Genomic DNA, 27,646 nt, shown 5'->3' with positions numbered 1-27,646 from the left:
CCTCACCCGTCACCCGCTCTGATCTGCTGGTTCCACTCAGACAGGTGCCAAGCTGGGAACTGCTGCTCCTGAACAAGTGGTTTCTCTTCTCTGTTTTTATGCTTATTTTTACAGCTTGGTGGCTTTAACTTTTATTTCAACCCACCTCCAAGCTTTTTGGAAGTGAATGGGGAAACTACTCACCCTGGACAATTATCATTTTTCCTTTTGCTCATTTGTTTGATAGAGATAATGAGAGATATAAATACATAATGACTTTGTTAAATTCATCTATAAGAGGGTAAACCACTGGTAAAACGGCATTTCATAAATGAGTGGATTGAAGAATAAAAGATTTGCTTAACAACATTTTGTAAGGGGAGCAACAGTACTGACTTTTTTTCTGTTACATTCTTCAGCTCAAATAGTTTAGTTATGAGACATCCCCACCCCTTACTACCTCACATATTTTTTGCCTGATTGTTGTCGGTAAATGTATCTTTACCAGATTAGGATTTTTTTCATTAAATATATGACAGCACATAAATTGTCACAGGATGACTAGAATATTTTTTATGTGAATTTTATCAGTAAACATGAAGTGGTTGTGGTATAGGCATTTGATCTAATATGAATTTCAAATATGCGCATTGCAACAGCTACTTGAAAATAATGAGGAATTAGAGTATTTGGCTCTTCTGCAAATAAGTAATATGTATTTGAATAATTTTTTATATACCCAAATATCCAATAAATGGAAACAAACTAAATTAATGGCAAATAATTATTGCTCAATAATACAGTATTTGACAGATAATGGATTGTTGATACCATTTAAATGCCAATTTATTTTCAACACAGCCAGAAATGGAGTCAGTTTCTTCTCCTCTCTCCTGCAATAAGTTCTGCCTACATACCTTCTACCTACCTGTCATTAATTTCAAAGAAACACAGCCATTGAATATTTTATTCAGTTAAATTGATGACTTTTTTTTTAACTGAGGACCATTACAACATTATGACTTTTTAGTTTTGTTAGTGAAGAGCCACAAATAAGTGGCTTATTTTACTTTTATGTATTTTTGTTCATTGATATAATTGCTAACAAAGCAATATTTCATGGTTTTATAAGCTAATATGATTATTTTGAAATATGGGGTGTTTTTGCTCTAAAAATTATTATACAGTAGTCCCTTTTCTCATGAGAATATCAGTATTGCATGTTTTAGATCAGTAGTGCTATATAGAAATTTGCCAAAAAGTTTGTTTTAAAAGATAGTAAATGTGATAAAACAATCAAACACTAGAGATTGACTTTTCTTATTTGTGGGCCAGCTCTCTCAGACTGTTGTATAGATAGAGTCTTCAGCTATAAAGGTGAAAGGGGAGGATAATTTAGTTTTGAAAGATCTGGTTCTAAGATCTTGTTGAGAAGGCAGTTAAGAAAGGAACACAGCATTCTAGAAATGTATGCTAAGGTCTTTGTATGATTGTTTCAATAGATTTTGATTGGCAGCACTCCTAGAATGTTAGAATGCAGTTTTATCCAAAATAGCCTTTTCTTAAATTACCTTGTCCTGTTGTCATAACACAGTCAATAATAATCTTCATTTAAGAGGAAAAAATTATAGTTGGTATATGTACTTTTTTTTTTTTTTTTAACAGAACTCTTAGAGGCTGGTATTAAAGGAACTTCAGAATCACTTAAAGGCGTGAAACGAAAAAAGATTGTGGCAGAGAATCACCTGAAAAAGATACCAAAATCGCCACTGAGAAATCCTCTTCAGGCAAAACATAAACAAAATACGAAAGAGTCATCTTTCACTGTTCTTCAGAGTGCTTCAGAGTTTCACAAGAAACAGAATCATAGTCCTATAAAAAATGGGAAGCAGTTTACCAAACAAAATGGAGAAACACCTGAGATAATTACCGAAGCCTTTAAGTCTGAAGAATCCGTCTCCCCAAAGAAGCCCTTGTGTCTTCAGCATCCGTCTGAACTGCGTAGATGGAGATCAGAAGGCTCTGACCCCGCCAAGTTAAATTTCTTAGATGGAAAATGTGATTCTAGTTCTGTTTCAAGTAAAACCAGGACTGACCATAGTGAATGTATCTCTTCTAATTGTAGTCCTATTTCCTCCTCGTATACTAATACCGCATTTGATGTCTTACTGAAAGCAATGGAGCCAGAACTGAGCACCTTGTCACAAAAGGGCTCACCTTGTACAGTTAAGATAGAAAAACTGAGACCAAATAAAACTGTACGACCCCCTTCTCAATTAAAAAACAACTCAATGGATTCCCCAAATCAGACTTCACAAGAATTTGTTGCTGAATCACAGTCTTCTTGTACCTCATACACAGTACATATGTCTACTGCTCAGAAGAGTGAGCAAACATCAGTTCAGTCAATTTCTCATTCATATAATCAACGTGAACACTTTGTTTCTAAATCTAACCAACAAAATCAACAGCTTCCAGTGTGTTCAGGTTTCACAAGATCACTGACGAATCTGCAAAATCAAGAGAACACCAAACTTAAACAGGTTTATAATATAGCAGTGACATCATCTGTAGGTCTGACTCCACTTTCCAGTAGAACTCAGGTTACTCCTCAAAACCAGCAAATGGATTCTGCTTCACCTATGTCAATAAGTCCAGCCCATTCTATACAGTCACCCTCAACACCAATTTATAATTCAACTCCTGTCGTCTCTGTTGTTAATCACAGTGTAGAGCAAATGTGCAATCTTCTTCTGAAAGATCAGAAGCCAAAAAAACAAGGAAAATATATTTGTGAGTATTGCAATAGAGCTTGTGCAAAACCAAGTGTACTTTTAAAGCATATCCGCTCCCACACTGGAGAGCGACCCTATCCCTGTGTGACCTGCGGATTTTCCTTTAAGACTAAAAGTAATCTGTACAAGCACAAAAAGTCCCATGCACATACTATCAAACTGGGTCTCGTCTTGCAGCCAGATGCTGGTGGTTTGTTCTTGTCAAATGAGTCCCCCAAAACACTTAGTATCCATTCAGATGTGGAAGACAGTGGGGAGAGCGATGACGAGAGTGCTGCTGATGAAAGACAGAATGACCTAGGCTCTGTTGACCTGCAGCCTGTGCAAATAATGAAAATGATATCAAATTCTGAAGCTTTACCAAAATCAAGTTCCATTCCAGCCAATCCAAATCATGTGGTAGGTGACTTTTCGTTACCGGACAAATCTTCAGAATCACAAGCTGTGACAGAGTTACCAAAAGTTGTGGTCCACCCTGTCGGTGTGTCCCCTTTAAGAGTCGACAGCCCGAAGGTTACAGATTCTAAGCCTGAACTTTCTAGTGCACAGAAACAGAAGGATCTTCAGGTAACGAATGTACCGACACATTCAGCCTGGACGTCCTCCCTAGAGACTATTGAAAAGTCCCGTCAGAAAGGGGACATGAGTCAGCCAGAGGGAAAACAAGAATCTCATGTAGGAACAGTACATGCCCAGCTACAAAGGCAGCAGGCTACCGATTACTCCCAAGAGCAACAAGGAAAACTTCTGAGTCCTCGAAGTTTAGGAAGCACAGATTCTGGTTACTTTTCACGTTCTGAAAGTGCCGATCAAACAGTGAGTCCACCAACTCCTTTTGCCAGAACATTACCCACTATAGAACAAGACTCAAATAAGATTAATGGGCCTTCTGCACCTCGTGTCACTACACCAGCACCTTCTGCATTGCCAACAGGTGAAAAAGCATTGCTTCTACCAGGTCAGATGCGCCCACCTTTGGCAACAAAAACACTTGAAGAACGGATATCAAAGCTTATCTCAGATAATGAAGCCTTGGTAGATGATAAACAGTTGGATAGTGTAAAGCCACGGAGAACCTCTCTCTCACGACGAGGAAGTATTGATTCCCCCAAATCATACATATTTAAGGATTCTTTTCAATTTGATTTAAAACCAGTGGGACGGAGAACAAGTTCAAGCTCTGATATACCAAAGTCCCCTTTTACCCCTACTGAGAAATCAAAACAAGTGTTTCTTCTGTCCGTACCTTCCCTTGACTGTTTGCCTATTACAAGAAGTAATTCGATGCCTACCACAGGTTATTCAGCAGTACCTGCAAACATAATACCTCCTCTTCATCCACTGAGAGGAAGTCAATCATTTGATGACAAAATTGGCACTTTCTATGATGATGTCTTTGTATCGGGACCTAACACTTCTGTGCCCCAAAGTGGACATCCTCGTACCCTTGTCAGACAGGCAGCAGTGGAAGACTCTTCAGCAAATGAAAACCATGTTCTTGGTACTGGACAGTCCTTGGCTGAGAGCTATCAAGGATGCAGTACCACTAGTGACACTGTATCTGCAAGAAACAAGTCATTGTTACTAGGCTCACATTTAGAAAAAAAGAAGTCTCATCAAGGGCGAGGGACGATGTTTGAGTGTGAAACCTGTAGAAACAGGTACAGGAAACTGGAAAATTTTGAAACTCATAAGAAATTTTATTGTTCAGAGCTACATGGACCAAAAACAAAGGTAGCTGTGAGAGAACCTGAACACAGCCCTGTGCCTAGCAGTACACAGCCTCAGATTCTACATTACAGAGTTGGTGGCTCCACAGGGGTCTGGGAACAGACGCCCCAGATAAGAAAAAGGAGGAAAATGAAGAGTGTTGGAGATGATGATGAATTTCAGCAAAATGAACGAGGAGCTTCTCCAAAAAGCTCCGAAGGCCTCCAGTTTCAGAATACTCTGGGCTCTGCTTCCAGTTTGTCTAAACATAATGTCCTAACAAGTGACCAGCAGCATAGAAATATACAGTTGCAAAACTCCCAGATTCAGCTCATTGCCAGAGGTCCTGACCAGACCATGGATCCAAAGCTGTCCACCATCATGGAACAACAGATAAGTTCAGTTGCCCAGGACAAGATAGAGTTGAAGAGACATGGAACTGGGATCTCAGTCATCCAACATACAAACTCACTGAGTAGACCCAATTCATTCGATAAGTTTGAATCTTTTGAAAGAGGCTCCCCAGTTTGTTTCCAGAAGCCAAGTAGAACAGGGAAGCCCGGGTCCCTGAAAGTGATGGGAATTTCCCAAGAGGAAAGTCACCCCTCTCGGAACATGTCTCATCCACACCAGTCTGTACTATCAGACACTCTTCGAGGAGAACTTCAGGAAGTTTCAAGAAAGCTTTCAAATGAACGACACCTGTTAGGACAGCCCTCAAGACTTGTCCGGCAGCACAATATCCAAGTCCCAGAAATTCTGGTCACGGAAGAGCCAGATCAGGATCTCGAAGCCCAAGGCCTCGATCAAGAAAAATCAGAGAAGTTCAGTTGGCCTCAGCGTAGTGAAACCTTGTCAAAATTGCCGACAGAGAAATTGCCTCCCAAAAAGAAGAGGCTTCGTCTTGCCGAGATAGAGCATTCTTCAACTGAATCAAGTTTTGATTCCACCATCTCCAGGAGTCTAAGTAGGGAAAGTAGTTTATCTCACACTTCGAGTTTCTCAGCATCATTAGATGTAGAAGACATTTCGAAAACTGAAGCTTCCCCCAAAATTGCTTTTCTCAGTAAAACAGAGTTTGTCGTGATTCCAGCTGGCTCTAATACACTTAATGTACCAGGAACCCACCGGGAAATGAGGCGTGCTGCATCAGAACAGATTAACTGCATGCCAACTTTGATGGAGATCTCTGATTTCAGAAGTAAATCGTTTGACTGTGGAAGCATAACTTCACCTCAGACAATGCCACTTGTTGAATTACAGCCTCCAACATCTCCTTCTGGCATGGGGATGACCGGGCACGTGCCTCTCTTAGAAAGAAGAAGAGGCCCACTGATACGGCAGATATCTTTAAACATAGCTCCAGATAGTCATGTTTCTCCTGGAAACCCATCATCCGTCCAAACTATTGCCATTCCTGGTGTGAATGCTGTACCATTTCAGGGGACTCAGCTCACTAATACATCCTTACCTGAGTTTCCTGCTAATACTGTGCACTCCCAGACTCAAGTTAATCTACAAATAGAAACCTCAAATTCCAGCTCTGCTAACATCGTTCCTGTTCAGCAACTTTTTGGTATCAATTTGGTTAATCACGTCCATGCACCCCTTAGCCAGAAAAACGCACAGATGTCTCTGCAGGTGTCTACACAGAGTATCAAACCAGATGCAAATCCCAGTTTATGTGTATCTTCTAAAAGTGAGGATTGCTTTGCTCCCAAATATCAACTTCAGTGTCAGGTTTTCACTTCAAGCCAGTCTTGCTCTTCTAATCCTGTTCATTCTTTTCCAAAGAAAGTTCTTTCAGAGCCAATTGGGGACGACCATCGTGCAACTTCATTAGCACTACCAACCAAATCAGTAGATGCCATGTCTAATTCATGTCCTCCATCACCACTGAAGCTTGGGCCACTCAGTGGTCAGGTGCAGAAGGTGCCAACATCATCATTTACGCTGCCCATGCATCTGCAGAGTAATATTCCAGCATACTGCTTTGCCACAGTCACACCTCTGCCACAAATACTAGTGACCCAAGATCTGTCCAATCAGCCAATTTGCCAGGCTCATCATAGTGAGGTGCCAATCAGCAAAGAACAAAATTCCCTGCCAAAATTGCAAAAAGTTCACCAGGATGCTTTGCCAAACCCAGAGGAAGGACTTGTTTGTGAAAATGTTTTTTCAGAGATGGACCACAATTCTCTATCCAGATCCTTGCCTGTAACTCAGAAAATGTCTGTTGGTAGACTTTCCCCCCAGCAAGAATCTTCAGCTTCAAGTAAAAGAATGCTTTCCCCAGCAAATAGTCTAGACATTGCCATGGAAAAGCACCAAAAGCGAGCGAAAGATGAAAATGGAGCAATTTGTGCAGCAGATATTAGACCACTTGAATCACTGAGTCCAAGAGCTAATGACATTAATAAACAGAAGAAACCTGTTTTAGTGAGGCAAGTTTGTACTACAGAGCCCCTCGAAGGTGTGATATTGGAACAGGATATTTTTCCTCAGCCTGAAATTAGTAGTCAGGCTATTAATTTGACTGATATTTTACCTGTTGATAATTTGTCATCAAGACACTCTAAGTCTGTAGTTGTAGAACCTATAAAAGAATTGCAGGAATTTGAAAACATCAAGTCATCCTCATCACTAACTCTTACAGTTAGAAATTCACCTGTTCTTTCAGAAAACACCCACATTTCTCCTTCAGAATGTATAGACAACCAAGAAGGGATGTCTCCAGAGGTTAAAAATCAAGGTGACGAAGTGAGCATCCAGGAACAAAGTCAGCCTACAGCCACAGCTCTTTCAGTGTTGGATGCTGGCGACACGCGGCAGCACTCTCTCCCCAGCCTGAAGACCACAACCAGCTTTACGTGGTGTTGTCTGTTAAGACAGAAAACGTTACATTTGCCTCAGAATGACCAGAAAACTTCAGCCTACACTGACTGGACAGTAAGCTCCAGTAATCCAAATCCACTTGGTTTGCCTACAAAAGTTGCTCTTTCTCTCCTTAATTCAAAACAAAACACTGGAAAATCACTGTATTGTCAAGCAATAACCACCCATTCCAAATCAGATTTATTGGTCTATTCAAGCAAGTGGAAAAGCAACTTAAACAAGGTACTTGAAATATTATTTATCTTCAAAAATAGTTTGTGCAGATGAGTTTTAACATGTCTTGATGCCTTTTTAGTATTTTAGTTGGAAGTTGTAAATGGCAAACGTGCTTTGTAACTATAGTTATTTGAAAGATAGGATGATAAGTTTGCTGGGGTTAGCCGGAGTCCTTTCAGTGATTCTGTTTTGAAACATTTTGAAAATAACTTGCCCTGAGTATTTCTCAGCTGAATATTTTAAGTCTTTGCTTAATGGTACAATCATGGTTTTACTTTCATTGTTCTCTTATATTAAGGTTTTGTTTTTATTGCTAAGTGAGAAGAGAGTATGTTTATGCTTTGTCCTTATTAATACAGGGAAACAGAGGTGTGAATAACTGAAGATTGTTATATATCATTTTGAAATATAAGCAGAGAGCCATTCTGTAGTTCTGAGAATCACGTTCCTAAAATAACTAACTCATATATTTCATAATTAAGTTGACTTGGTCAAGATTAATGGAGTAAGATCATAAAACTAGAATTTTGTGTTATTTATGGAATCAGTCCTATTAGAGGTGTTGATTGTATAAAATAAAAAATATTTGTGATTAATAATATGTAGGTAGGTAGATGGATAAGAGTATCATGTTGAACTCTGGACACTCAGAATTCTAGATTTCAGAGTTATAGAGTAAGTCCTTGTCCTCTGCAGATTCACAAGCACATAATTCAGGTTCATAAACAATATTTACTTATCAATAAGGAAAGATCACAGTTCAGTATTATAATAGAAGTCTATATAACTTCAAAAGAAGAAATATTGCCAGTAGGTTGAGGAGGTATGGATATAGGGAGGCTCTGAAAGTGCTGATACTTGAGCTGAGTCTTTAAAAAAGGGAGGGGAATTGTTTTTTTAGGCAAACAAGAGTGAAAAATTAGTTTGATGAATGACGTGGAAATGAGAAAGAATTTGGTTTATTTAAAGAAGTCTGATGAGTTTCACGGCTAGCAGGTATTATAAGTTGAAACACTGACATACGTCAAAGTCGGAAGTGTAGGTAAAGAAGAATATGCATGGTGGTGGAGGGCCAATAATACTTTCTCAGTGAAGGAAGGTGCATCCAAAAATTAAATTCGAAATTTAATGTTGAAATACCTGGACTGTATCCTAGATCTACTAAATCAGAATATTGGAAGATGAGACCTGATCATGAGAATTTAAACAGCTTCATGTATGTATATTTCTGAAGTGCCTGTGAAAAGTGGCTTTCCTTCAGTACCAAGCGTTTGGCAGAAGTGCCTCTGAAACTGTATATCTAGATATGAAGCTAGGAGAGAGTCCCAGCTGTGCAACATGTAGAGCTTCTTCAGTGCCTAGGTATAATTAGTGAGATTGCTCAGGGAGAGTGTAAAAAAGAGACCAGGGCCTGAAATGGATCCCAGGAAACACTACTATTTAAAGGGTTGAATAGATGAAGAACATCCGCATGTAAGCTGAAAGCTTGTCCATGGAGGAAGTAGGGGAACTATGAGAAAGTGATATCACACAGATTAAGTAAGAAGGTATTTCATGGAGAGTTGTTTGAACAGAGAGGTCAGATAAAGATAGGAACTGGACTGAGCAGTTCTGATTGCACTGGAGACTTAAGTCATATGAACAAGTGGCTGTGGAAGATTGGGCCTTGGGTTGACTTTTAACTCACAACCCAAATGTATTAATGTATTAATAATTCAGAATGCGGGAGGGGACCCCCGTAAATGCTAAAGTAAAAGAAATGAGGCATCAGCAACATACAGTGCCATGGAGTGGTCTAGCATAGAAAGACCTGAGAAAATGTTAAGGATTTTGGCATTTAGTTCATTAGTAACTGATAAATAGAAACCGAATTTGATAGTAAGAAAGTAAGCAAAAGGTAAGTGGGGATTTGGTATTGCAAAGAATATAAGAAATAAGATTACTGTTAAAGGTATAAAGTCAAGAAAAGGTGTACATATATATTACAAGTTGTGGGGAAACCTGATATGTTTGCCAGGAAAAGGAAAAGAGACAGTTGTGTTTTTACCTGTCATGGATCAGTGTCATTACATCTTCAGACTATCTTTTTGAGAAAGTGAGGCCAGCAGCTTTTCTTTACTCCTGGCTTTACAGGGGCTTCCCAGGATACTCTTTCCGAGGTCACAGAGGCCCTCTGTCCATGATGCACACACCCTCTCATCACTTATTATTATTAAGTTATCCAAGTATGATAGCTATCTACATGGTGATATGATTTTTTAAAGGAGTTTTTTTTAATAAAGAGGCCCTTGATTAAAAATGCTGTGCCTTGTGCTGGAATTGGCCAGAGGACTAGGTTTTGAGCCTTTCTGTTAATACTTGACCTTGGACAAATGGCTTAACCTGAGTGTCCTTCCTTACTGGGGTATAATCCACCTGTGCTACCTGCCCCACAAGGATATATGAGCATGGAATGGGCTGAGGAATGAGAAAACTTGTGAATGGTGTGATTGTATAAAATCTTAAGGCGGTGTTACTATAATGTTTCTATGGAAGAATACATATTGCTTATCATTTCGATGTTTATTACCTTTTCTAGAGATTTAGTTATTATCTCGCCAAAATCTGTTGACCTGTATCTATGTCTCACAGTTCTCAGTATTAAGATACAGAGAGGAATATAATTATGGTTTATAGTAATGGGAGGAGAGAATAAAATATTGGGAAATGGGGCTTTTGCTTTAACTTTACAGTACATTGAAGTTGAAGGGGATTTTGTCGTGTTTCTCAGGAGTATGAGACATTTTCCATCTGAAGAGAGAAAATTATTTTAAGACATACACTTAAACTGTAGTGCGAGTGGTTGGTTAGATATTAGAAGAAATATTTAGTCTATTAAAAAAATGTTTCTATTAAACTCACAGAATACCAGAGTGTGGGAGGTTGGAAGGCCTTTATTTGGCCTTGTTAGTGGACTGTGGTGGGATTTTAAAATAGCAAAAGATTTATCAGTTTGCTGTGGTTTAGACAGATTTGGTAAAGATAAGCAAGGAGATAAAGCCAATGACCTTTAAACCTGTTACTGCCTTGAAATGCATTTTACGAAGTTAACTATATGCACTGTATTCTGCTTTGTTTTATTTTCCAAGTGAAACATTAGCATGTTTGTGTTTTCAGTTTTATTAAATTAGTTTCTCTCTTTTTTTTTCCTTTCAGAGAGCATTAGGTAATCAAAAATCCACAGTAGTTGAATTCAGCAATAAAGATGCCTCTGAAATTAACAGTGAGCAAGATAAAGAAAATTCATTAATCAAAAGTGAACCAAGAAGAATTAAAATATTTGATGGAGGGCAAGTACAAATTTTACTTCTTAAATGTACATTTAAACTTTTTAAATGTACATTTGCTTTCATGTGAATGAAGACATTTCAATACCAATTTTATATAAATGTTACAAGGTTTCTCAGTTTATTAACAGTATCTTCATGGCACAATATATGTTAGGTATTACCTTAAATAATAACAGTAACTATTTAGGATACATTGTAGGTTCTAGGAGGCAGCTCAGAACAAAGTTTTCAGAGTAAACCTTGAATTTCATGTCAATTAACAATAAGGAATGACTTGGAAAACCTGCTCTAAGAAAGATGAACTGTGCCTATTTGATGATTTTGTGTATTTGGTTATGAGAAAAACAAACTGTAAAAGCCAATTGTAGTTATAGTGAAGCTCAGAAATATTTCAGTACTTTTAGTTGTTGTGATTGAATTTAACAGTAAAGAAAAATTTTAAACCAGTGACTTTAAAGAAGAAATATTTTCAAATTAAACCTAGTATTGAATAAGATTTTTTTGGTTAGAATTAGCTATTAGAATATTAAGTGCTGATGTGAAAAGCTAGAATATTTTATTACTTATATGTACATAAACTTTATATTGATGGAGTCTAAAAATTGTGCCTTGTTTATTTTTAGGTTGAATTTTAATCACCAGTATTTTCTCAAAGACTTAGTATCAATCTCCCTATTCATTTCTTTTTTTTTTTTTTTCAAATTAGATATAAATCAAATGAAGAGTATGTATATGTCCGAGGCAGGGGAAGAGGAAAGTACATTTGTGAAGAATGTGGAATACGTTGTAAGAAACCTAGTATGTTAAAGAAACACATACGAACCCACACAGATGTCCGCCCCTACCACTGCACTTACTGTAACTTCTCCTTTAAGACAAAAGGTATGAGATGACATCACTTCATAGTCCTTTTTATATGCATTGAGTTAGTAGAGCTAAGATCTAACTTTACATATTTTTGACCAAAAAAGCAGTAACTTAAATAGTTTAATATAAATTACATCTTGTCAGCATTACAGTCTTTTTTCTTTATATGTTTCTAGACCTCTTGGGAAAAAATTTTTTAATAACATGCTTTTAGTATATAATAAATACAACATTTCAGAAGGAGCAACTGCCCTTTTTTATTTTACTCCCCGAATTATAGTTGCATAACATGATGACTAATACATTTTCAAAAGTACGTGCTCAGGGGCTGAAGAAGAAAAAGGAATGTTCATGATTACATGTAAATTTACTTCAGTGTTAAAAGATTGAAAAAATTTAAACTAATAACTGCAGTGAACGTATAATGATTGTATTCATGTTTTATTTAATTTTAGGCATGCAGCCATTTCTTTTTCTTTTCTATGATATATTTTTTTACCCAAATTTTGTTGACTTTCAGCTTCAAAAATTTTCTAACTTTTGTACTATTTAACATTTATACATCTCAGAACTCATCATCAAAATTATATTTAGTACTCTTTCTGTATTTTTTATATGTTATTTAAATTGTAAGGCTTTTTTATAGTTAAGATAATTTTACCCTCTACAAATTTCCTATTACACATAATGAATACACTACCATAAACTGTTTGCTTTCTCCATTAGACTCCTTGTTCATGAATCATTATATGAAAATTTGTTACTTGATATTTTAATTTCATATAACACCCTTTAAAAAGTAAGAATATTTCTAAAACAAAGCAATATAATAATTAAATGATCTGTCTGAAAGGATTACATCTGCAAAAACATTTTAATTTGATTTTTTTTTATCTATTTTGAGTTATTTACTTTTTTCTGATTATATTGTTTTATGTAGTTTTTTTTTTATTTTAAAGATTGATCAACTCTTTAGCAAAATTTGTAACCTTTTTTGGCTAGTATTTATTGGCATTTAAAGAGAGTTATAATATGTAGCGACTAAGTAGCATCAAAGTAGTTCTTACCTGCCAATAGTACCTGAAACAAGAAGGATAGGGGAAAAAAACGAAAACCGTTCTTCAGATAGTATTGAATATTTTTTAAGTTTCAAGAAATCAAAATAATGAAGACTTGAGAGGAAAAGTAATTTATTTAGTCCTTTGATTGTGATGTGGAACTTCATTTTGGGAAATGGAGGGTGGGTTTCAGGATGATTTTCCTGGTCTTGTGCTTTGATAAGATAAAGTGCTTTGATACTTGAACCTAATTTATTGCTTGTTCGCTAGTTTTGATTCTATGATTAAGAAATTTCTATTTTTACTATGAGACCAGGAGACCAGTAATAGGCCAGTATAACTAATAAAAGATTACCAAGTCAAGAATGATGTTACCAGAAAAAGAGGATCAAGGTATAATATGAAATGGGTATTTCTCAATAGAAGGAGAGAAAGGAAACAAGATAGTTAAAAACATACATGTTCATAAAATAAGGGCAAGAAAGGAAGGAAAACTTAGTTGTGGAAAACCAAATGAAACTACAGAGATTTCTTGGCAAAAGAAATCTATTATGAATAGATTATTATGAATCACCAAGTATTAATTTTAGCAAAATAATTTAAAACAACACCATGTAAAATTTTAGATAAATGTTTACTAAATGGTGGACAGGGCACAGTGACCCCTGAAAAGTGATCAGTATATGTTAGCAATTTTCATGTCTTTCATTTTATAATATGCTGCATATCTGAATTTACATTAAATTTTTTGTTTTGTTAGATAATTCATTGGAATTATATGATAAATATTACTTTGAAGAAAGCTACCTGAATTAAGGAGACTGGTGAAGAATATATTAAAAATTCAGTATTTGCCTATTCTTGGCATGACATTCGTCATTTTTTTTATGGTCATCTTCCTTGTAGCAGTCTACTTTTTATAAATATATGTAAAACAGATTCCATAATACCTTTTAAGGGTAGCTAAATAATAGGCTTATTTTAAGATGAGGGTGTAGATTTTGTCCTACTCTAATTTGCATTGTTGTCCTAGCCAGTTCACCTCTACTTCTTATTCATTGTATCCAGTTAGTAACTGAAATAGTAATGTGTGTGTGTGTGTGTGTGTGTGTGTGTATATACATACATATGGGTATATGTATGTAAAGACAGCAAAATATTATCAAGAGAATGATGTAGTGTTTGAAATTGATGCTTATAAATCTACACATCAGCATTTGTCCTCTTAGTTTATTTTATGAATACATTTTCAAAATAATTGATTTGTTTTCACTATTATGCTTTAAAAGTCAGCAGAAAATATACAGTGAGCTAGCATTTCTGCAGGATTTAGTCTCATTTTATGTCATAGAAAGCTAGTCTCTATCTGTAGCTATAGGAACCCCAAAACATAACCACTCATGCTTTCCAGAGGATTTAGATTAATATTTATTAAATCTGTTGAAAATTTTATCTATTAAATTAATGCACAAAGTTTATAGCATTGCTATGGGATATTTGCATTTTAACATGCATATTTAAAATGCAAATTGTTTTGTCTTTTAAATTATTTATGAAGTTGGTTAATAGAAATAGCTCAAGTTATATGGAAATATGCTCATATTCTCAAATTTGCCTCATTACAATTACATATTAACTTTTTAGAAAGGAAATAAGTTTCTATGCCTGTCTATTTAGAGAAAAAAGAGCCTTTTGAAAGGAACCTGTTGGGGACCTTGTAATTTGGTAATATTGTTATGACACTAGAAATATTTTGACTTATAAATGGAAATTTCAACTACATTAACATTGCCAAACCATTTTTTATAACTTTTTAATGTGAAAATTCTGAAGCATGCAGAAGAGATTTGTATACCTATCAACTTTTAATAGTTATTAATATTTTTGCCATATTTGCTTTATATTTGATTTTTTATGTATATTTAAAGTAAATGTCAGAGACATGGCCAAGCTCTTTAAGTCAGGTATTATCCCTAGAATCACAAAGGTTAGCGTTTGATGAATCTTGGACAATATCTGGCCTTGGCATCCTCTTACACTTGAATCCCTAAAGCACAAAGCTCTGGGATGCAACGCATACAATCTAGTGCAGGAATTGGCTTGAGCAATGTGACCAGTTCCATGGGCTTAGTGCACTTTTAGTGGAATTGAGGCTCTGTAAACATAGCAATTTTGCAGGTCCTTCAAGCACTGCAAGCACCAAATCTGGACCAATGATTCAGACATTTTTAGCTCATCTAATTTTTCTTGAATAATAATTTGCCCTGCTAACCAAACTCAGTATTAGATTTTATTTGTTTTCTCAAAAGACATGATTTTCCCTTGTCGAAAATTTTGCATGTGTGTGGCATTATCCACTCAGGGTGCTTGATACCCTCAGAAAAATCTGAGCTCTCCCCCTGCGTTTATGATCACTTGTGGCAAGCTTGCCCAGTGGTTCCCACTTAGCCTGGTCACAATTATAGAGGTTCGTTCATACAACAGCTGCCTGAGGAAACACAACTTTAGAAGAAACACTATGAGACTTCTGGTCAATATGGTGAAGTAAAATTATGCAGAAATTATTTCTTATGATTCAAACATACAATTACTGTTTTTAATATAACAACAACTAGATACAGTTTTTAATAGTCAAGCTCAAAATTTAAAAAGACAAATTCCCAAGTATTAAAAATAAAAAATAAACTCTAAGCTAGCATGGTGAACAGATACTAAAAAAATAAATAAATTAAAAAAAGTCCATAGGGACATTGTATGTGCCTACAGACTTGGGGTTTTAATGTTAATTTCAGAGTTGAGTCTGAAGCCTTTGAAAGAAGCCTGACTCTTTTGTCCAGTGGCTCTAGACCATGAAAGCGGGAAGGCTATTTGCTTAAAACCAAAACCCTGTCCATATGCTGTGAAAACAACAACAACAAAAACAACAAAAAAACTGGTCCAGAATCAGCAGTGTGAAACCATGAAGGTCCCAGGCAGAAGCAATCAAAAAATCGACCCATGGAAATGTTACAATAAAAACTAAAAAACATGCAAGGAAACAAAATATTGTGAGGGAGATCCTGCAGACATAACTGATGGAGAATTTGGACTCCTGGAACTACAGACCTTAGCTGTCTGAAAGAGACTTTAAGTATGTATAAAATGTTCGAAGAAGTAAATCAGAACTAGAGAATAGAAACTATACGGCAAAAGTAGCCCTTTTCAAAGTAGAGGGGGCAGATTCGAAAAACTATTGCTAATAAATCACAAGGTACCACTATTTTCTTTTGTCCAAATTTTAGTCATTGGAATTGTATAACCAGAGTCTGTACTTTCACTTGAAATAGGAATGGAATTTGCCAGTGTTGACAAATGCGATAGCAAAATAATACTATGTAAGCTTAGTAAACATTCTTTTCCCTTAAGGAAATCTGACAAAACACATGAAGTCCAAGACACATAGCAAGAAATGTGTGGATTTAGGCGTCTCAGTAGGTTTAATAGATGAACAAGATACAGAAGAATCAGGTAAGGCTTTATTCCATATTTTTCATAAATGCTATCTACAATGTACTATTTTGTTGCATCCATACTCTTCTTTCCATTCCCACTGATACTGCTTAGTGTTCCTACTTTCATTATCTCTTATTTATACTATGCGATAGACTCTTAATTAGTTTGCTCGTCTCTAATTTGTCTTTCTTCCTATCCATTTGTCCCCACTAATGTTAAATTAATCTTACTGAAGCATGTGTCTGATCATACTACTCCTTTGCTCCAAGCCTTTCATTGGTTTCCATTTGCCTACCAGATAAAGTATGAGCCACTTGATCTTATATCTTCAAAGTCCTTTATATTCTGGTGCATACCTACTTCTTATTTCTCATTTCTTTGGTTACCTACCCTAATGCTTAAATTTCCTGCTTACATGACGTTGATCTGGCTCTCTACTTATACAGCCTTCCCATAAAACCCCCACCTCAATCTCCATGCAAACTTGGCTCCTAGTCTTCATTGATCAAAGTCTTACTTTCCCTAGGATCTAGCTCAACTCCACTGCCATCATGAAGCCTTCTCTGATTTTTCCTTCTCACACTACTTGTGGGAAGCAGTTTTTCCCTTTTCTGAACTCAGAATATTTTAGAGTGTCCTCTCTGAAAATATTGGGTCCCTTTCTACCTTATTTTGGGACTATCTACATGCTTATCTTACCTCCCTACTGGGTTCTTAAGCATATTACGAGCAGAATTGATGACTGAATAATATTTGCTTCACCCATAGCCATTAGCACTGCGCCTTGCACAAAGCAGCTGCTCTGGAAATATTTGTGGAATAAAAAATTTGCTTTCCTCCCCAAAATGTTTATTTTGAAAAAGTTAACTGGTTGTTTTCTTAACAATGTTAACTCAACAACAAATATAAGTATTTATCTCTAACCAGTTTTGAGGAATAGTAAACCTGTTCATCTGTTCTGACGAATTAGAGAAGAGAATTATCCTTTTTTTATAGTCAGACCTTTTTTTTAAAACCCTAGAATTTCTCAACAAAAAAGTTAAGCTAAAGGAAAGTCCTACTGCTTTTTTGAAAAACGTCCTACATTAAGCATTTACCTACTTGCTTTGCTTCACTTAATATGTATTAGTTTGATGTAGAGAAAATTTCCAAAGAGAAAACGGTGAGGACATCATTGAAAATAGAGGTAAAAAATCAGATGCATCTAATTCCATCTCACAAACAGCAACACAGTAAATGAATCAGCTTGAATTTATTTCTAAATATGCTAGAGAAATGACTCACATCTCAAGTGGTACAGTTGATATGATTTATTTTTGTAAGCACACGAAGGGACTGCCTTTAACTCTTAATAGAAGGAAAAGATAGTCATAACAAATTTAAGACAGTAAGGAGCTTTTTAATGTTTTATACACAATTTGATGCTTTGATATATATTGAAGATGATATTAAGATTTGAAAGCATATACACCATTAACATATATGTAACTTTTTTGTTCTAGGAATCTATTTATTAAAAAGATGATTTTTTTTCTAGCTCCATTGAGATATAACAGACGACATACATCCCTGTATAAGTTTAAGGTGTACAGCGCAATGCTATAACACATATTGTGAAATGATTCCCGCAGTAAGTTTAGTTATCATCCGTTATCTCATATAGATACAATATGAGATACAAAGAGAAAGCAAAAAAAGAAAAAAAATATTTTCCCTTACGATAAGAACTTTTAGTTTTTAGTGTCTTAACTTTCACACATGCGTACAGTAGTAGTAACTATAGTTACCACGCTGCACATCACACCCCTGGTACTTGTTTATCTTGTAACTGGAACTTTGTGCCTTTTGACTACCTTCCTCCAGCTCCTTCTGCCTTCATGCCCTGCCTCTGGTAACCACAAATTGGATCTCTTTCTATTGGTCTTTTGTTTTGTTTTTTGATTACACATATAAAAGCTGATTTTTTAATTGCTAGGAATTTAATTCTTTGTCATTGTCTTTGTTTAAAGACACACATTTAATAAAATTAATTTATCTGCAATTCACTTATAATATAAACAGTTCATCCAATTTATTTTCTGCTTTTAGTAATCATGCAATAAATTAACCACCGTAACTATTTAAATGAAAAAAAAATCATGTTATTTGTTTGCTTTATTGCTATTATATTGAGCAATTCAGAAGTAAAAAGCTAGGAAAAATTAGTAGCAGTTTCACTAAGTATTACCCACAGACTAGAAAAGGCAGAAAGTAGAGGTTGCAGTATGAAATACTGATGTCTGAAAAATGTTTAAGAGGGAAAGGTGTTATTATTATCATCATATATACTCTTGTATGTTTTACTTCAAGAAGAGAAATTGTATACAAAATTAGTATCTGTAGATTCCTCTAACTTGTTAAGGGAAGGTAGTACTTGTATCCTAAATTTGCCTAGGAGAATTAATCATGGTTTTCGTTAATTATCATGTATTGTTTAGATCACCTGACTGACTGACACACTTACATATCTATTCATTCATTTGAATATTTCTCGTCTCATTCCAGAAGCACTGGATGCAAGTCTTTGATTCTAACTCACACTTTATAGCCTAATTCTCTATTCAGATTAGATCTGATAAAACTAGGAAGTTTTACTTGTTTTTCTCTGTTTAATTTTTTAAACTACTCTATTTATGGATAGTGTACTCAAAATTGTTTCACCTTTTTGAATAGTGAATTAGCATTAGCTAAGTACAATGTCATACTAAAGGCCTACTTATTCCTTACTAATACACCAACAAAATATATTCCTCTACTTTTGCTTTATTATAGGCTTGGAATGTAGGTATAAATACAGTAAATATTTGTTGTTTTAAACAGATTGTCTTGTTTTCCTTTTCTGCTTTTGTTCTTTTAAAAAAATATTTTGAGGGTTTTTTTTTTAAATACAAAAAGATTACAAAGAATTGTATTATGCACACTCATGTATTCACACCAGAATTGGTGATTATAAATATTTCTCACATCTGTTTCAAGTCTTTTTCATAAATTCAATGTATGTTTGAAAAAACAAACTGAGTTAGGCATTACTTATTAGGCGTAGCTTTCCTTACTCATCATTGCCAGTCATTCCCACCCCAGGCAAATACTAACTGCATTTAAGGGTTTTCCTTTCAGTTCATTTAATGAACATGTATATATATATATATATATATATATATATATATATATATATATAAATAGTATGTGATTTTGTTTATTTTATTCTTAAATTTGCATCAATAGTACCACCATATATATAGATACATAGAAAATTAGTTTTGCTTTATAGTTTTAAATTTTTCTCCAGAGGAGACTTTTCATTTCCACACATCCTTAAATATGCCTAATATTGTGAGAATCTAAATTTTGGACCAATTTTATGGATGATAGTCTGCTGCCTTTATTTGTGTTTTCTTGATTACTATCCACGGTTGGATCTTATTCTTTAAAAAGAAGTTTCATTCCAGCAAATTGATGGTAGAGATGGGATTTTGATTAGCAATTTTTCAGACTTCTATGTGTAAGGGGATAATGCCCAGAAGCCTGTAATATGATGCTTTGTGCCTGGAGGGTATACTGTTTTCTGGTCTAAGAATATACTGGCTATTTTTTAGTCTCCTTGGCTGGCTTCTCCTTCCTTGTCTCCCTAGCCTCTAAATGTAGTTCTCCATAGCTGTGATCTCTAATGTCTTTTCTGTCTATATTCATCTAGTCTTCTGACTTTAAACACTGTATATATCCATCTGCCTGCTCACCATCACCACTTAGATCTGATGGGCATTTCAAGTTTGACATTGTCCAAACTCCTGATTTACTTCTTGCTTCTAAGAAGCACCTTCCCCTATAGTCCTTTCTCATCCTTCCAGCTGTTCGACCAGAAATCTTGAAGTCATCCTTGATATCTGCATTTTGCCTCCAGTCCACCTAATTACATTTCTGCTTTTCCTTCAAAATGTATTCAGAATCCAACCACTTTTAACTACCCTCTGCTACCTAGCCCTGGCCAAAGCTACCATCATCTTTACAAAATTGATTATAGTAATAGCCCCTGACTGGTCTCTGTGATTCAACACCTATGTTTTAACATAGCCACCAAAGTGATTTTTTAAAAATCATGTCATTACTTTGCTTAAAATCCTCCAGTGGTTTTCCGTCTCCTTCAGAGCAGTGATCCACTGTGCCCTCTGAGCTCTCTAGTCCCACTCACCCTTCCTCATCACCATCTCTCTGCTTCCCTTGGTCACTCAACTGCAGCCATACTCCTTGCTCTTTATTGAACACACCCAACAGGCTCCTGCCTTGCCTCTGCACTTGTTTGGTGTCTTTGAAATGCCCTCTACCAGATATTGCAAGACTTATCCCATCATCTCCTCATTGTTCTTCTTAACTCAAATGTCTCCCTACCAGTGAGCACTTCATGAACCTATTAAAAAAAAAAAAAAAGAAAAAGAAAGGAAAGCAAAAAAAGAGCACCTCACTCTCTACTGCCAGCATTACTTATGCTCCCTATCCTGTTATTTTTCCTTAAGGCACTTACTGCCACCAGATGTGAGGACAGGGATTGTATTGTGTTTACTGATGTATGTCTAGTGCCTTAGGATTGTGCCTAGCAAGTAATAGGTAGTAGTAAATACTTATCGATTGAGTGGATGACTGGGGACAAATGACTTATAATCTGTCTGGAAATAATTCAAGATTATTTTTTGATTTTGACATATTAGTTATCCATCTAATTCCTTTACTCGAGTCAAATGATAGCTATAATACAGTATTTAATGCCTTTACCTAAAAGTAGTGTTTGTATGATATGGCCAAGGTTGATACAGATATGGTTAAAGTGGTGAAGGCATTTGTTTAGTAATTTCTTTTTTGGTTATTGACTCAGAAGGCTAGAATATAATTTATCTGACTATTCCATTTTTGCGTCCTCAGTAATGATCTCTCCAGATTCATAAAAATCTATTCTTTTTTTTTTTCCAATGATTTCAGAGAAGGATCATTTATTGTCATTTAGATTTCTTTTATTTATTTATTTTTAGCACTTAAGGGCACAGTCATTACCCCCCAGGAGCTCGTTGCCTGTGGCTGTGAAGTTAGAGTGCACTCAGACTTGGCAGCGTTCACTTCCCAAGGCTGGGGTCATGGAAAGAGCAGTTATGGACTAATTGGTTTTCAGAAGGACGACCAAATGTATCCCAGAAGAAACGGAAGAGATTCACGTACTCCTATATTGCTTTATTTCAAAAGATGTTGATGGAGCAGTAGGGTATGGAAAGGCAGGCATTCTGGACTGAAGGAGTTGTTTGAGAAAAAGTCCGGAGATTGGGCAAGAGGAATGGGGCATTAAGGGTGTGAATGGGATAGAATGAGAGAATTGGACAGGGTATACCGTGGGAAAGGGAGTGGTGAACAGGTCATACTATGCCAGGGAATTTTAGCATGGGAAGCAGTCATTCTAGATTTAAACTATAATCACTTATTCTTAGGTATAATCATTCTCTGCTATGAAAGTTTTTGCTAATTTCTTGATGTTGGGTACTTGAAAACCATTATCTCTTAGATATTTTTCTAGTATTTGTATTGTAAACATCAAGTGACATAGTGTTCTTTTTATTAAGAAACTCTGATTTTTTTTATATCACTTAAACCCATTGCCTCTTTAGGCCTATGTATTTCTGATTTTTAATCCAGATTATTTTTTAAAATATTCTTGAAACAAGGAAACAAAAGGTATAGGGTTTTTAACCTGTGATCCTGTAATCTCATTGCTGAGGGTTTTGTTTTTCCCTGCTTCTGTTTTTTTTTTTTGTAGTGAGAATTTAGACAGTAGTGACAAAAGGTGCGTGATTTCATTAAGTAGATAATTTCACTCAGCAACAACAATAATATAGAACAAAAAACTTTTTTCTGGAGAGGTGTTTTTATTAAAAAGTACTTCAGTGCTTCAACATCCCTCATTCTCCACAAGATAAAGTTTATAAGTTAGGTGGAAAGTCTGGTATGGTTTTTCCTTTGTGACATCCAGTTTTGTATATATATATATGTTTAAATGTATAATGAATAATTTAGACATCTTATATTTTATATATTATATTTCCCCTGGAATTAATTTCTACTCTGGCCCAGCATTAATATGGTATAGAGTTTTCTTCATAGAACAGACTATCATAAGAGATAGGACTTGATTTATTTCTACTTTAATGTTTGTGGATGCATTTTAAAATTTTGCTTTTATCAATTTCATAAGAATGTTATAAGTAGCAGCAGCATGTGTGACGTGTTTCATTTAGATATAAATCACAGATGAAGTGCTGACTTTTAAAAAATTAGAAAGGAAAATAAATATTTTCAAATACTACAGTTTTAAGTTTTGAAATGGTACCTCTACTGGTAGAACAAAGCTCTGGGGTTTGAAGGCTGGTCAGTTTCCCCACCTCCCTGATCACACAGGGCAAGCTCCTTCCTTTAGCAGTCAGGCTCATAGCAGTAGTTCTGAGACCAGCTGCCACATGAGATCCTCTTCCCATATTGAGATTCCTGCTTGACAGTGGATTATCCATTTTCTTGGCCCAATAAATGAAAATAAGTGATAAAATTGCACTGTGCAGTGTAGGGTCTTTTCACCCATAGCTTCTATTGTGGTGAACAGTTTTATGAAATGCTTTTGTGGCATCTTGGGGTCATGATATTATTTCTTATATTCTTAATCTAATGGAAATCTGATATTTAGTCCTCTGCACTGTACACTCCTAGAAGCCACACTGGGATTCCGTTTGCTTCATGTCTACAATAAACATTCAGGAAAATGCTAAGATGCCACAGTAGTTATCACAGTTTGCTTTCTCAACCTTCATTCCTAAAAGTAGTGATTACAGTGGCTTTTCAGATGCCTTTTTTTATACCTCCACAATTGGACCTATAAGGGTCATCTGTTCTGGCTGTATAAAAAGTTAATGTCTGAAATAACAGAAAATGCCATCAGCTGAGTATCCTTTATCACCTAGGTCTTCCTACACCTATTGAAATTTGTCCTTTAATTATGCTAATAGGTTACAGATGCCAACTAAATAATAAAAAATGAGTAGCCAAATTTAGGAGCCACGTATCCTTTAGGAAACCAGTACTATAAAACATCAAGGCTTTGAACAGTACAAAAATTTGTAATGTCTTCTGGAGAATACTGAATAAAATTCCTAATTAATTTTGATAGCTACACTTCATATTTTATGTTAAAAATATGGTAGTTATTTCAGTAGTAGAGTCTTTCACTACCTTAAAAAGAACTGTTAGATTTAGCCACTTGATGAAAGTCACATATACCTCATCAATGCTAACAGGATATGTAAGAACTTGCTACATGTATTTAAATCTTGGTTATCTCAGACATCTGGGAAATGGGGTAAATCTTTCTAAGAAAAAAAACCACCAGGGTGTTATTTGAGACAGGATTTTAATCTAGCCCCTGCCAGACTTTGCAGAACAGCACCCAGAAACCTAAGAATAGTGTTTTTAGGTTTACCGGACAGATTTCAGGATTTGATCATTTAATCGATCTTTTCTGTAGCACATGGTCACCAAAAAATACCATCTCTGAGTTTTAATTCATTAAACAAAAATTGAATAAATATTCGCTAAAGACCAGAAAGTATTACTACAAAGTATCCCATCATAATATTTCTTTCATGAAATCATTACCATTTGGTAATGTCTTGGTCAGTTTATGGCTTTCTGGAAAAAGTCCAAGTCTTTTTATGCTGTTTGTATTTAGTTAATACTTTATGTCTGCCTTTTTTCATTTGTTTTCACTGAAGTTTTACTCCTGGTTTATTTCTATTTAACTTAAGTAGTTCTTTTCCTGGCATTATCTTCAGTCTTTTTTTGAGGGTCCTAAACCCATTCTCTGTTGTGCCATCCATACCTAGACTGTCATTCATTAGCATAATGTGCATGTTCTCTGGCTAATAAAGAATGTTTTAAAGGTCAGTGTGATGAAGGACCAAAGACCCAAAGACCCCTGGATCTTTTTAATTCTTTACTAACTACCCTTAGCAACAGTGGGCTGTATGGTTACCTGTTTTTCCGTTAGCAGATGAATTCCTGTTCTAATTTCCAAATGGATTAAATTTAGAGATGCTGGGAAGCATTTATTTTGAATTAAGCAGAGGAAATTAAAACTCAGATATTTAGCATTTTAGAGAAGTTTCCATTTAGTTCAAAACTAGCAACTTAAGCTGTAATTCTAGTATGTGCTCATGAAATCCCTCCAACTCAGCCACACATGGCCTTCTTGCCATGCAAAATTATATAGTCTTAGGAATTTTGTCCCTGAGTTCTTGGGGTTTTAGTGAATACTTTTTCACCTTTTGTGTCAAAAATCTTGCTGCTGGCTATTTGCTTTTCATGCCTTGATCCAAAGAATGTTTTTGTCAACAGAATGCTGGACTTCAATGCTAGGAATGTTAATAAATGCCCTAAACTGCCAGACTGGGAGAACCATTCAACATGGCATAGTATAACTAGAAGCATTCTTGTTAGAGTTTAAGTATTTAGGATAATGTATGTAAGATGATATTATAAACCTGTATTACACTGACCCTTGAAAGTAATTTGGTTTTTATAAAAATACTAACAAAACCCTTTTTTTCAAATAAAACCTGTAGAGTATATTTTTGTCACTGAGATTTGTATAGAAAACTATATTATTCCTTTTAAGAAAAATTTCCATGCACATTATGAAATGACAATAGGCTTTAAAATTTATATTTAAAATAAAGTATTAATATCCTTAATGAGTGACACAGATATCATAGTCTTGTGGTTTATTTCTTTAAGTTAACAAACATTAAACTCTGGCACATCATGTTGTTAATGATATTTTCATCATAAAAAAAAAAACAAACAAAAACAAAAACCCATTACTGCAGCAGTTGCCTACTTTAAAATTTTTTTACCCTCAGGTGGCTGCTGTGTGTCAGGATTTCAAAGTATTATTTTTAAATATACGAGAAAACAAAAACAGACAAACTGCAACAACAAAAGAACGTTGATGCAGGGGGTCTGGGGAGTGGTGGTGTCCTCTCAGGGGAACCTGCCTCTAGGGGATTCCCTCGTGCTGTCTTTGTGCATCCAGCTCTTCCAGCAGGTGTCACTGTCTGGCAGCATTGGGAGGGCAGTTTGCAGTTCATCCAGCTGATCTTAAAAAGATGCTTTTGGAATACTCTTTAGGGAAGTCGTTTCACATAAGTTTCTCGAAATGTACTCTTGAAAAACAGTGTTGCTGCATTGCATACCTCATTTTTCGCCTCATGAATTTAAATTCACAGAAAACAAAGGAATTAATTTTGCATGTATATAAAATTTTACTGAGTGTTGGAAAAAATTATTTATAATGAGCGGGGACTGTGTCTAGGAGGTCGTAAATTAAATAGACCTTTTAAGAGCTCTTTATTTATGAATTCGTTAAGCAAGTATGTGGGTTCCTTATGTCTGTTCTAGAGTGCCTAGGGGATGCGTAAGGGTAAGCCACAGCTTTACCCTCCTGCAGTATTACAGTCTATATTGTACAAGCCAAGGAAAGAACAATTGTGATATAATAATGAAAAGTCAGTATATCTTATTGGACTAATGACAGAATCCTAAATGTATAAAAACGTTCCAAATTCTGGCTTTGATGCCTTCCAGCTCTGTATGTTTCTTAACTTCCTTGTGTAAGGTGAGTTTGATTTCATCTCTGTCATGGGGTGGTTGTTAAGTTTAAACATGAAATAGAGTATAAACGATGGTAAACTTTTTCTATAAAGGACCTGATTATAAGTATTTTAGGCTTTGTGGGCCACATAGTCTCTGTTGTGATCACCAAACTTTGTGGTTGTGGTGCAAGAGATGCCATAGACCGCATGTAAACTAACGAGCATGGCTATATTCCAATAAAATTATTTACAGGAATAGTGGGTGAGCCACACGTGTCCAGCAGCTGTAGTATGCCAACTCCTGATATTATAGGCACTCAGAGGTACTTGGTATACTTACTACACTATAGTAGTTATTGTGTTAAATAACATGCAGTAGTAAAATGCGCAATATCACAGAGTCATAAATTTAAGTTTTTGGAGTAGTTATCGAGTATTTTTTCTTATCTTCACTGTATTGTGATCATTAACAAGCCATTTTTCCTTTCTGGGTGTTCTATCAGCACAACTTCTAATTCAGTGCAATGATCTTTGGGTTAGAGGTAGAGAGGTTCAGGGGAAAGCAAAGTAATATGAAAGGACTTTTGTTAGCATAAATCCAGAGAGCAAGTTGTTTGGTGTTTGTTTTGGTGCTATGGTTATTTAAAAAGATACCATTTTTTTCTTTTCATTTAAGCTATCCATTTTATCTTTTTTTCTGTCACAGCAGAATATCAGTTTGTATATAGTGATCCAAAATTCATTTGCAGGTTTCCAGACAATGCATGCAGAGAGAAAAATATTATTCTCTATTTACCTAAGCAAAGTAAAATTATAGAAAGGAATCCAGTGCTTCTTAAGGCCTCTCCAGGCTGTAGGCATGTGGCTCTCTTCAGAGAGAAAGTCCAGGGAAGCCACCCTGTGGTCTTCCCATCCATAATACCACCAGCCCTGGTCTGAAACTTGGCATGATCAAGGGAAAATCAGATTAAAATGAAGCCAAAGAATTTTACTTCCTTCCCCATTAAAAAATGTTAAATCCTTCTCATAAATTACACTGGAAATTTATACACACATACATAAACAGCCGATCCTCAAATAACATTGTTAGAACGTTGATGAACTTAATCTCTTTGTTTATATCAATTAATAATGTATGGTGAAATTGGTTTCATGTCATTTTGCTTAAAGTTGCAAAACATGACGTTGACGACTTATATGTATATTTGATTTATATATATAAAATTTAAAAGATTTATGATTCTTAATTCTAGTGACCATAATATACAGTGTATTTCCTGCAAAATTGAAAAAGTTCAGTTATTTACATTCTTGGGGATTGTACTTTTATATGTTCTATTCATAATCAATTACATGAAGCTTTTAATGTCTGTACCTGTAAACATTCAGCTCATGCATATTTATAAGCTAGCTTATTGACTGTAATTCATTGTTGACCTTTTTTCAGATCATTCTCCTGTTATACATTTTAAATATGGCATTTAAATGTGGAATGTTTAGCACAGACTGAGGAGATGGGCAAACCTGGGTTTGAATCTTGGCTTAACGCTTTGAAATAATTAACTCCATCTATCATTTTTTAAATCATTGTCTGA

At 35.3% G+C, this 27,646-nt stretch overlaps 1 protein-coding gene across 6 annotated transcripts in view; it reads left to right on the top strand.

Annotated features, from left to right (window-relative positions):
• HIVEP1 (HIVEP zinc finger 1) overlaps positions 1-27,646 on the top strand; it is a 132,112-nt gene that overhangs the window by 92,618 nt on the left and 11,848 nt on the right. For 5 of the 6 annotated variants that reach the window (XM_016154337.2, XM_036237081.1, XM_016154341.2 and 2 more), the window contains exons 4-7: positions 1,645-7,601; positions 10,791-10,924; positions 11,631-11,806; positions 16,255-16,356. In XM_016154337.2, the coding sequence (XP_016009823.2) occupies positions 1,645-7,601; positions 10,791-10,924; positions 11,631-11,806; positions 16,255-16,356 (6,369 nt within the window). The remainder of the gene's footprint in view (positions 1-1,644; positions 7,602-10,790; positions 10,925-11,630; positions 11,807-16,254; positions 16,357-27,646) is intronic. The other variant, XM_016154342.2, reaches the window with a different exon arrangement.

The sequence above is a fragment of the Rousettus aegyptiacus genome, unplaced genomic scaffold (genome assembly GCF_014176215.1).
Source record: "Rousettus aegyptiacus isolate mRouAeg1 unplaced genomic scaffold, mRouAeg1.p scaffold_m13_p_1, whole genome shotgun sequence".
In the NCBI taxonomy this organism is placed as follows: Eukaryota; Metazoa; Chordata; class Mammalia; order Chiroptera; family Pteropodidae; genus Rousettus; species Rousettus aegyptiacus.
The sequence above is the reverse complement of the archived record's forward strand: the minus strand, read 5'-3'. Positions and strand labels throughout refer to the sequence as shown.